Source organism: Miniopterus schreibersii (genome assembly GCF_964146895.1).
Source record: "Miniopterus schreibersii genome assembly, chromosome: X".
Lineage (NCBI taxonomy): Eukaryota > Metazoa > Chordata > Mammalia > Chiroptera > Miniopteridae > Miniopterus > Miniopterus schreibersii.
Window position 1 is genome coordinate 83114127 of NC_138104.1, and position 12554 is coordinate 83126680.

The window sequence follows — 12554 nt, forward strand, 5'->3', positions numbered from 1 at the left end:
TTTCAAGTCACTAATTTTCAGGTAATTTGTTAAAGCAGCAATTGAAAATCAATAAAGGGCCCATGATAAAAAGTGAAAACTATGTGATAAAAATATATTCAGCCTAGTGGCCAGCAGCTTGAATTTAATTCATCTTGAATTTAGGAAATAGTTCTCAAAACCCAGTCAAACTTAAGTGGTCAGCAATACACTTAACTTGCATTCCTTACCTACAAAGATGATTTTTTTCTTCCAGTCTGCTAAAATTACATACATAAACCCTGAAAGTGTATAAAATAGTCTCTTGTAGAATTCCAAACAATCCAGCAGTGTATAGAAGTTTAAATTCCATAACCATGTAAGGATATGAATAAAAGTAAGGATAAGAATGTAAAACAATATTAAATCTATGATATTAACAGTATTATGCCTAGTTTTGTTGTTAAATATTAATCATCTCTGTAATCAAAATGACATTTTATATGTATCTTTTCCTTTTTAAAATGTTTAGGGCAGCCCAGCCAGTGTGGCTTAGTGGTTGAGTGTCGATGGGTGAGGAGGTCACTGTTCAATTCCAGGTCAGGGCACATGCCCTGGTTGTGGGCTCTATTCCCAGTAGGGGGTGAGCCAGAGGCAACCGGTGGATGATTCTCTCTCATCATTGATGTTTCTATCTATCTCTCCCTCTCCTTTCCTCTCTCTAAAACCAATAAAAACATATTTTTTAAAAATGTTCAGAGCATTCAAGGTATTCTGAAATGCTAGGCTTGTGATTGAGTTAAATATTAAGCATTTGATTAAGTTTGCAATCTATTTAAATGGCTGAGGAAACTTGTGTGCATTTAATATGTATTTGATTTATTGGCTGGATAAGTTTAAAGCAGTCATTCTAAAACTTGAACCTGCATCAGAATCACCAGGAGGGTTTGTTAGAATACAGCCAGCCATGGTCTGATTCAGTGGGTCTGGTTTGGGGCCCAAAAGAATTTGCATTTCTAACAAGTGCTGCTTATGCTGCTGCTTTGGGGAGCACACTTTAAAAACCACTGAGGAATGTTTGCTATTTTATGTTTAAAGGAATGCTAAATGTTTGATAAATTAATAAGATGAACAGATTGGACTGTAAAAAAAAAAAAAACCCAAAACACTACAGAGTAGGTAATGTTCCTACAGACACAAAAAGCCCTTGGACATTAAAGCACCTATGGGCAAAAGGGACCACAGTAAAACTTGATAGACAATACCACTGCAATCCTCCTTCAGCCACAGAAGGTGAAGGTGAAGTGGGATCAGTGATGTGGGGGGAGGAGGACGGGTCCCAGGTTGTTTTCACATTGTAATCGCTTGGGAAAAGAGAGATATCAAAGACCTTTAAGTAGATTATTAGTTCATATTATTTTGTCAGTGATGTTGCTTTCTACCTTTTGTTTAAAGTTTATATAAATCATGGAGAAATCACCATGATTCTTTCTTCTTCCAGGCTACTAAACATCTTTAAATATAAAAAGCCTTTTCCACTGGAAAAAAGTGACAAACCTGTAAATAGAGCTGGGCTTATAGGCACATTAACTGTAATTTAGGCTTTCTATAGCTCTACATCAATTTTAAACCCCTGCTTTAAACATTGTAAGAGCTGTGTTATATGTGCTACAAATGAAAGGTTGACAAGTTAAACATACTCTCTGGCTCTGTAATGACTTTTCATTTGGTCTCTCTTTTCATTCCCATTGAATATATAGAATTCTGTTTGCCTTCCAGTGGATTCCTGAAACTTTGCAATCTTAGGTATCTGTCCACAATAGTAGCAAAACCGCTTTTGCAAAATCCAAATTACCTAAATTTAAAGTTTCTCACACATAGCAGTTTCCTCTGGATGTTTAATAGCTAATATTAGGATTTAAAATAATTGACAAGTTAAAAATTTATTCAACTAATTTTGCCTAAATGTTTAAAATGTGTTAGGTCCCCCCCCCTTATCTCTTTTGCTGCTGTTTAGAAAAAAGAGAAGCATGGCATAGGACTTCAAGTGGAAAGATGGCTCAGGAGATAAAATGTTAACATTGATTATTTCTAGATGATGGCAGTATTGCTGGTTCTATCTATATTTTTAAAATATCTTTTAGTAGTGTCCACCAAAAGGAGTATTATTGTAATAACCAGAAAAATCGTATTATTCAAAAAATACACTTTTGATAATAACTGAAAATGAACTAAGGCTTCTTAGAGCAATGGCTAATTCTTGGCCTTGGTAAAGATATGTGCAAGATGGGCTTGGAATATCTTGCCATATCAAAAGGCAAGGGAACAATCAAAGACTAATAGAATTATGTCAAAATGACTCAGTAGCAAACTTGAAGACAGAGCAATATGGCTAAATATGGGACAATCTGAGCATCAATAATAGTAACTACAATGAACTGAAACCTTAAAATATGTTAAAATATTTAAAATGCATGAATTTTAAAGATACTAAAAAAAGAAGAACATTAAGAAGAGTCATAGTAAGACCACTTTCAACTCAATTTAAAAGTGAATTCTGAATCAGTTTGTATAAACTCTCATCAGAACAGTCAGATTGTATAAAATGGAACAAGATAGTTCAATATGTAAAGAGTGTCCTATGCTTGATTTTTTCACTCATGCTCAAGGACAATTTCTAAGGAATGGTGTGGAGTCATGAAAAGGATGGTTGATCTAAGTAACCTATGAAGACCTTCCCAACTTCAAGTTTCTATTATTCTTTGATAGTTTGTGCTTTATTAAGATCAAAACTTGTTTAGGAATCAACTAAAACACCCAGAAGGCCAATAAATAAATAAATAAATAAATAAATAAATAAATAAATAAATAAATAAATAAATAAATAAATAAAACAAAACAAAAACACCCCATGGACCCAGGAAGGCCTGCTGCAGAGCCTCTGTGGTTGACTGAACAGATACTAAAAAAACAGCAAGAACAACAAAAATCATATGCTGGACCAGATCATAACAGCAAATGTGGATATTGATGAGATGGACAATCACATAGCAATCTTGATGCTCTTAGAGGAAGTTGGGTTATTCCTAAACTATTGGAATATAGTGAATATGTTTCAAAAGGCAAAGGCAAACACATGTTTTATTCTCATAGGGTCCTGCCATTCACTCTTCCCTTTGTCCCCATCCTGCCTTAAATAAAACTGCATGCCCCTTAAATTCTAGTTTGTTATCAATGCTATCTCCTATCAGTAGAATAGTTGATGCAAACAGTAGGAGGAACTTTTGGTTGCTCATAATGATACCACTGAGAACCCTGTAATCATAAAAAAAAGCATTAAAATATGTTTCCTATTTTTATTTTCTATTAAAGCAGACCACCGCCCTAGAGTAGACATAGACTTTATCCTTAATGTAAATTGGTAAAGTAATAAACTTGCCGACTGAGTCTCCTTCTAGGAGGAGAATATTCCAGCACTGTGGTATCTCTACCCAGGTTAAAATTTTAGTTATATCAATATAGGAATTATGAGGAAACAAGATAATACCTTCAGCAAACCTAGATGGGCTCCTTTCAAATGCGCTAGTATTGGAAGAAGGCCAGGGATATTGAATGAAATTGCCATATGCAATTTATTCACGAAGGTTTCTATAATAGCCAGATTATTTTGACTTAGATGTTAGTTCCTAGCTTTGAGGACCTCAAAGATACATGGGTAGGGCATAATGGCATTCAGAATGACCTCCTCAAAATGTACTTTAGAAATTTTAGTTTAGTGTCAGTCTGAGATGGTTAGAATTGGGTCAGAGCTTATTCTGAGATTGAGTTAGGCCATCACTTGATTCAACCAACATTACTTGAATTTATTCCCTGTGCTTGTCCTTCACAAGCATGATGTCATTTATCCTCATATAACTCACTGAGATAAGTATTCGTATCTCCATTTCACAGATGAGGAACCTAAGACTCAGAAGCAAGTGGTCTAAACCACAGAGTCAACATGATATGAGCTGTTAATTAAACTGAAGCCTGACCCTGCTTGAAAGCCCCCGCCCTTTACACTATTGCAAACTGCCTCTAAACTATGACTATATCATATTTCATGTTGGAAGGGACTGCTTTTTGTTACCATTTACCAAAAATCATATAACTGCCATGCCTGCTAGCTTCTTAGTGACCTCTGTAAAGATTCATGGAGATATATTTCCTATTAGATACCAATTATTAGTACCTAATTAGATACATATTTCCCATTAGATGCTAATATTTTAAAGCATTTTACTAAGAAACCTAAGAAAGATTGTTTTTTTGTCTTAATATCATTGCTATAAATAGCTTAATAATAGTATTATAGCTTTTTAAAACAATCTTTCAATGTGACAGTGGTTCACTCTTTCTGTTGAGGACCATGACTCATCTACAAATTTCTCTATAATTTCCATTATTTGAGTTACTAGAATGACAATGATTTGAAACCTTTTCATGTTGTTGCAGGGGCATGTGCATATGTGCTTTATAGTGTGTGAATGGTATCCCCCAAATTCTTGTCCACCTGGAAACTCAGAATGTGACCTTGTTTGGAAATAGGATCTTTGCAGATATATTAGTTAAGATGAGGTCATACTGGAGTAGTGTGGGCCTTAAATCCAATGACAGATGTCTTGATAAGAGGAGAGGATATATAAGGACATTTTTTAAAAGCCCAAGTGAAGATGGAGGCAAGGAAGGATTCTTCCCTAGGGCCTTCCAAGTGAGCATGGCCTTGCTGACACCTTGAATTTAGACTTCTATCCTCCAGAACTGTGAGAGAATAAGTTTCTGTTGTTTTAAGTCACCAAGTTTGTGATAATTTGTAGTCCTAAGAAACTAATATGGTGGTTTGTGCTGATTTTCCTTTCTACTAATTTTACATCGACAGACCATACTTTAGCAATCACCACCATAAGTAAATTACATTTATAAGGAAAGTAATTAGAGTAGAACAACGTTACATTATTTGGTTTTATATGGAGCTTTTCATACACATGGTTCCTGAAGCTGCATTATGAAGTACTGTATTAAAGTGAAAGTGACTGTGAAGCTATTATGCAGCTTTCAATAGTAGACTCAGAGCATTAGGCATGAAGAGCTGTCATTATAGAAGAAACAGAAAGCCTTGAAATTAGAGTGATAATGTCTTTCTACTGTTCCTAAGTTCCAACGGATTTTAAACTTCTAAAATATCAGTGATCTGAGTCATGCTAAGGTGTCATTTTTGGTGCCACATTTAAAACAAGCCCAAAGCAAGCAAAAAGAAAAGAAAATACCCAACTCAACCCCAGCAGAGCACCAGAGCACCAGAGAATTGACAATATCTGAAAATACTATAGAATCTGAAAAAAATTTAACTGAATATATGTATATGTTTTGTGTCTTCTGATATATTAGGGGGTAGAAAAGAGTTGTTAAGAGATACTTTTCAAAAGAGGGAAGTAAACAATGGTTGATTCTGTCCAATGGGAGTCTGGCGCTATAGGGACCCACACTGAACTAAGGATACAATTCAAATATTAAGGCTGTCCTCCCATGGGTGTAGCATACACTCCCTTACCAGTTAAAGTATATTGAGGTAAAAGACAGTTAGAAAAATCCAGAAGAGAGATGAGAGCCCTGTTGTGAAAAAAAGGAGAAAAAAAAAAAAAAAAAAAAAGCGTTAACATAACAATCCTAACATGGCTATCTTCAAAGGACCTGCTTACCAGGATGGCCCTTGGCTAGTATCTGGAAACTTGGACTTTGGGAGGGTTTCCATCATTCCTAGAAATAATAAGGATGGCTCACAACCTAAACTGTTTGTATAAAACAGTATGGATTATGCTGAACACCTGCTCTCCTTTTGGGAGTGTAGGATTTGGCTTTATGCTAGGCAGAAGGTGCCTATGTGACCAGCCTTCAATAAAAATCTTGAGGACTGAGTAAAGACTCACTGATAAACAACATTTCACACTTGTTGCCACAACTGGTTACTGGGGGAATTAAGAATGTCCTGCGTGTCTCCACTTGGAAAAGGCCCTTGGAAGTTTGTGCCTGGTCTCCTCTGGACTTGGTCCCATGTGCCTTTTCCCTTTGCTGACTTTGCTTTGTATTCTTTTTTATGTAATGAATCTTAGTCATGAGTATGACCATATGCTTGGTCTTGTGAGTCTTAATGAATCGTTGAACCTGGGGGTGGTCTTGGGGAGCCCTGACACACCAGTTTCTGCACTGATAAGTCCACAGCTTCATCTCAGTGCTCCCCTCTCTCCCCACTAGCATCCTCAGATTATATAATACTCAACTTAGACTTAGCTAAGGAGAATTTGCCCACAATATTTTGAAGAGTAAACAGGTTTTATTATTTTAATCAAAAAAGAAAAGGGCAACACATTCTATTTTGAATGTGTTTTAGGTTTTTGACTCCTTGATCTGATTTTATTTCCCCTTCCTTTGGTGGCTGAGACAGGACCAACGTTTAAGGGTACTATTTTTATCTGTGGATTTAAAATTCTTACTTTCAGACTTTAAAACATTGTTAGCTCTTCTTCTGCTCCTGAATACATCAAGCTTGCCTTAACCTTTTGTACCAGCAGTTCTTTCTGTCTGCTGTGCTCTTCCCACAGCTTTGCATACCTGGCTCTGTCTCTTCAGTAAGTTCTCAATTTAACTGTCACCTCCTCACAGAGGCCTTCCCTAATCATCCAATCTAAAGTAGCCCTCACCCCACTCACAGATCACGCTGTTTTAGCTTCATAAAAGCTCTTATTTCAACCTGCTAGTCTATTCATGCTTAATTTATTTGTTTGGTGAAGGCCTCTTCCCCCTAGAATATAATTTCCACTCAAACAAGGCTTTTGTTTAATTTGATAAGCATTTATTCTCGGCGCTAAAACAATTCCTGGAAGAAAATCTAGGCATTTAATAAATATTTTTAATAAATGAATAATTTAATCATTTGACTAAATAAGAGAGACACTTCAGAAATTGCATTTAACAGTTTTCAGGGGACTAGCCCAATTTTGCCTTTTTTTTTTCCCTGTTGCCACATTCATTGTATTCCCCCTCAGGTTCTTTCCCCAGTGGGCAGCCACTTTTTTTTATTGCACCAGGCCCCCAAAACAGCTAGATAGGCAAATGGAGAAACAATGCCATCAATCATTATCAGGTAGGCACTGTCCTCTTTATTTGAAAGGGCCAGCACTGTTATTTAAACATCATCCAATATCTTAGCATCTTACAAAGTTTAACTTCTACAGAAAGCAAGGAGGCAATTGCTATGGACCGAATAGTGCATATTGGCAGATAGATGTCATTAAGATTTACTTCCTTCCATCTTCTGTTCAGTTGCTTCCGTGAAAGGCAGTAGGTTTCTCTTGTCTTCTTCAATTTAGATTTATTGAATTTCTGAATCTCAGCCATATCTTGTTTGTCAGATATTTTGGCAGATTAAGTAGTAATGGGGTACACAAAAGAAAGTCAGATTTCCACAGTGGTTACTCTTCCCCACTTTTGACATTCCCATCTCCCATTGCAGCCTCGTCTGAAATTGCACTAACCTTATTCTCCTTGTACCCTGATGATTTCCTCCTACCCCTCCTTAACTGCATCTGTGCTCAAGATTCAGCCTTCTGCAATTCTCCCACAATGAGACTCTGTAGCTCATTTTATACCACTGAGCTTATACTTCTATTTCTCTAGCTTTCACTTTCACCCAAGGTCTTTATCTCCAATGGCCTGTTGCCATTTATTTGTATTTGGAGGTTCAACCTTTAATGAAATATGTCCAACACCTAATCTACCACCTTCTCCTCAAAGAAGAAACTTCTTTCATTTTCTTTTTTCTAATATATATATATACATATTTTAATAACTTATCTGAAATCATTTTGTCCCACTATTAATGTACCCTTCATAATCAGTTATCATTAAACCATATAAATAGCTTATTAGCTCTCTCTTATTTACCATTCCCTTCACTAATGCACTAGCATAGATTGATAGCACAAGAGCCCAGAATTACAATACAACCTTTCAATTCAGGGTCTCTCCAAGTGTGGTCCAGCCACCCTTGCAGCAGAATCATTTGAGTGTTAAAATATAGATGCTCAGACACCATCTGAACCCTAACCTGCAGAATTATAAATTATCTTTCTACCTCCTATCTCCACCCCAATCCAAATTACTCTGCAACCGTCTACACATGGCTTACATTGGGACACACCTCTGTTTAAGGACTACCCCTTTGTATCTAATATATTTGCATGCATTGAGAGTATAAAGTTAAACTTAAGGATCAGAACACCCTCACATTTTAGAAAAGAGAAATTTTCACCTATGGAGGTTACAGAGTAGGTAAGTGGCAAAGCCTGGACTACATCTCATGTCTTGTTATTTTCAAGCCGTGCAGAAAAGGGTTAACAATGCAGACCTGACTGCTATCTTTTGAAAGTCTTGCTTTCAAAGATGCCTGTGGATGGCATCTGGGAACTTTGATTTGGTCAGTGTTTCCACCATTCCCAGGACTGATAAGAGTTGCTTGATGTGCCTAAAATGTTCTTACAAACAATATGGTTTAAAGTAAACACCTGCTTTCCTTTTGGGAGTCTGGGATTTGGGTACATGTCAAACAGAAGATGTTACGTGACCATCCCCCCACTAAAAACCCTGGGCACTTAGTCTCTAAGGAGCTCCTCTGGTTGGCAACATTTCATACATGTTGTAACAACACATTACCAAGGGAATTAGCCATGTCCTGAGTGACTCCACTGGGAGAGGACTCTTGGAAGCTTGCATCTGGTTTCCTTTGAACTTTGCTACATGTGCCTTTTCCCTTTGATGCTTGTGATTTGTATACTTTCACTGTAATAAATCATAGCCACAAGTATGACTACATGCTGAGTCCTGTGAATCCTACTGGTGAATCATCAAACATGGAGGCGGTCTTGGGGACCTCGTGACACAGAAGCCAATGATTTTCATAATGTATTTCACTGACCCTCTCATGGGATGTTTAGAAAAGGCAGTAGGAGTAGGCAAAACAGCATAGCCTTAAAAACACAGCATTATTTAAATGTCGACTTAGCTACTACATCTGAATCCTGGTTTCATTATCTATAAAACTGGACCAATAATACTTAGTTTTTAAGGTTTTTACAAAGATTTAGAGATAATAGTACAAGAGGTCCATATTATACACCCTTTAAGGAGGAGCTGTTATTTTCATTCAGTCTTTTGGATATGATGGAATGATCAGAAGGAATTCTATGGATCAAATTTTATGTATCCATATATACATGTAGCAATAGATCTAATTACATATGTGGACTAAAAGGTCTCAATCATGTTGGAACTTGTGAGCGGATTGTTTTTCTCAGGATCTGTGTAGAGCTCCTCTGACTAAGGACTTGCAATGGAAATTGTGTGGAGAGCAAACACAAAAAGAACATGTTTATACTCATCCTCAGCTTTCAAGTCATGCTTAGCTATTCATTGCTTGCTTTTGGGGTCCTGCCCACTCCACTGATTTCTAGGCCCTGACCTCTTTCTGGCTGCCAATCTGCACTCCTTAACTATTTATTGGGTGCTCAGCTGTTCCTCCAGCAGTACCCTTTTTTCAACTACTAGCTCACACATGATTCATTCACCATCATTCACTCGGTCCTATATGGAGGATCCCCAGTGAAACTCTATCCTGGCTGGGTCCCTGGCTTCACCTCTTGACCAGTTTGTAATATTTGCTCTTGAATAAAGTATACTTCACTTTTGTGAAAGAAGAATTATTAGGCAAATATAATCCCAGTCAGTGGCAGCATATTTGGAAGAAAAATTCATTTGTGTTTATTCTTTTTATCCAACAGTTCTTAAAACTACCATTGTGTCATCTGAAATAATGTAACAAAAAGATTTAAAGTTGAGTGATTTCAAATCTCGTCAGCAATTCAAATGAAGTTGTTTCTTTAGTATATACTAGGAAGCTGCCACAAAAAGCGGGCAATGTCTGCAAGGAGTTGCTTTATGGCACATCATTTTCAGGAAAAAAAAATCATTAGTCTTTCATATCAAGGGTAAAATACCTAAACAAAGACATTTGCTCTGTATTTCTCAATCAGATGTGATATAATGGCAAGAGTACAGCATAGGGAATCAGGGGGCTTATGTTTCAATCTTCAGTATAGTTATTATGAGCCTTTCCCACTTCTGCTTTCATCTGGGTAGGAGTGAGCTAGTAGAACTTGCCAATAGAATGTGAGTAGAAGTGATTGTGCCACTTCCCTGCTAAGGTGGCTTGAAGCAAGTATTCTGTCTCCATGCTCTCTTCCCCTAGCTCCTGGCTGGATGTTGACACCCAGGGTGACCTTAGAGGCCACATGTTGAATATTGTAGAGCCACTGTCATCCAGAGTCTCTCAATGGCCACGTAAATAATCATCCCTTTCCTCTTACCAATCATGAACATCTGCACTATGTTAAGCCATTGACATTTTGAGATCTTGTGTTACAGTAGCTAGTATGTCCCTAATTAAGTTTTTTCACCTCTTTATGCAAATCTCTTTGGGTTGTTATAAGGAATTAAATGAGTTAGAACAACGCTGACACATAATAAATGCTCAATAAATGTTAGCTATTAATATTACTACCTGCTTTAATACTAACTAGTTATGAGTCATTGAAAGTGTCCATTTCCCTGGTCCTCCATTTCTACAATTGTAAAATGTGAGGATCATGCTCGGTGATTCCTAAGTTTCCCTAAATTTCAAATTTCATAATCAGAAACCTCTTCAAACTGCTAAGAAAAACATTATCCCACAGAAAGTAGCCAGACAATGAGGTAGAGGCATTCAGAACATCAAGTAAAGAGGGAAAGAAGTAAAAGAGAGAACAGTACAGAGGACACTGAGAGGGAAAAGTATTATTAAAGAGAAGCATATTTTCTTTCTGAAATGTATCCATCAATTTTGAAGTAAGCTTTGAAGAGAAGATTTACAAACCGAGCTGTGTCCTTGAGACTTTCATTCACACCCAAGTGAATATCTTGTGTGGTCAGAAAACAAGGGTGTCCTCCCAGAAGTGCAAAGCCTACAATAAAAGAAAGAGGGGGGGAAAAAGCATTTTGAACAAAAGAACTAAAGTGGGAAACATGATTATTAAGAACTGTCACCATTTCAATTGAAAAGTCAAACTCTTTAAAGCTTTTCAACCTCTGATAGGGAATTCCCAGGCAAAGCAAAATAAGGGGATTTTCTGTATAAGCACTGAACTCTCCTTCAGATGTGTGCCCATTTCTCCACCCTCTTGTGCAAAATCTGGCAATAATGGGACATTGTTCCCTTTTGGAGACTATGCCTAATTTTGATTCTTTAAATATATAATGATTCTATCCAGGAAAATGGGAAAATAAACTGTAGTATGGGATAACATGCATTACAATGGAATACTACTCAGTAATAAAAAGGAATGAACTACAAATACAGACAACATGGATAAATCTCACAAACATTATACTGAATGAAAGAAGCTAGACACAAAGAATAGATAATTTCATTAGTATTTCATTCATATGAAGTTCTGGATCAGGCAAAACTAACATAGGATGGCAGTAGTCAAAACAGTAGTTGCTTCGGGAGAGGGTGATTGCCTGGGAAGGAGCACTGGTGAACTTTCTGGGGTAATGGGAATGTTTTATACCTTGATAGAGTTTGTAGGTTACATAGGCGTATATATTCTTCAACACTGATTGAACTGTGCATAGGGAAGCCAGCCCCTGAACCAACTATCAGTGAGATCTACAGGACACATAGTGGAACTGGACACAATGTTCTTCATCTGAAAAATCAGGCAGTTTGCCCAGAGCTCTAAGACTCCTTGCAAATCAGACATGCTATGCCCCAGGTAGAATCAGAGAACATGAAACACACTAATAGTTCTACTTGCTAAGGGTCCTGTAATAAAGTCTCACTTCATTTGTGATGCTTGACTGCTACAGACTTTCAGGGCCACCATCACTTTCCCTTCTCTTTCAGCCCTATATCTGGGCAAGCTTATAAGTAAGTGCAGACTGTCCCCCCTTTGGCACTAGCATGAGGTTCAGACTACACAAGGCTTATGCGTGGGAATCCTCAACCAGCCCCACATCCTAACCACACAAAAAGTGCAGGCCAGTATCATTTCCTCAGTCTCTAACAGCTTGGGAAACAGCCCTACTCTCTCTAGAAAGCCACATAATGTGAGTAATAAACCTTTTCATACCTTCTTGGTGCATATGTGGTGCCCTCGCTATCAACAATCAAACTACATTTTGGCAGTAGGCAATGTTTTCTCTATGGAGTGACCATAACAGTTTCCTGGCCTCACAGCATGGTTCTGAAATTTACTTAATAATTCTAAAATTATGAGCCTGGTGCAATTCTAGACACTGGGAAAAGCATTGTAAATAACATGGTACAAGTCCTTGCCTACATGGAACTTAAATTCTACTGGGAAAAAATGGATACTAAACTGCATTCGTAAATTACAATAGCCTGTCCTTATCTGTGGTTTTGCTTTCTGAGGTTTCAGTTACCCATAGTCCACCACAGCCCGAAA

General features: G+C 37.2%; 1 protein-coding gene across 1 annotated transcript in view; it reads right to left on the reverse strand.

Annotated features, from left to right (window-relative positions):
- OTC (ornithine transcarbamylase) overlaps nucleotides 1–12554 on the reverse strand; it is a 51568-nt gene that overhangs the window by 18128 nt on the left and 20886 nt on the right. Inside the window, exon 4 of the mRNA XM_081125446.1 lies at nucleotides 10961–11048. Within this exon, the coding sequence (XP_080981572.1) occupies nucleotides 10961–11048 (88 nt within the window). The remainder of the gene's footprint in view (nucleotides 1–10960; nucleotides 11049–12554) is intronic.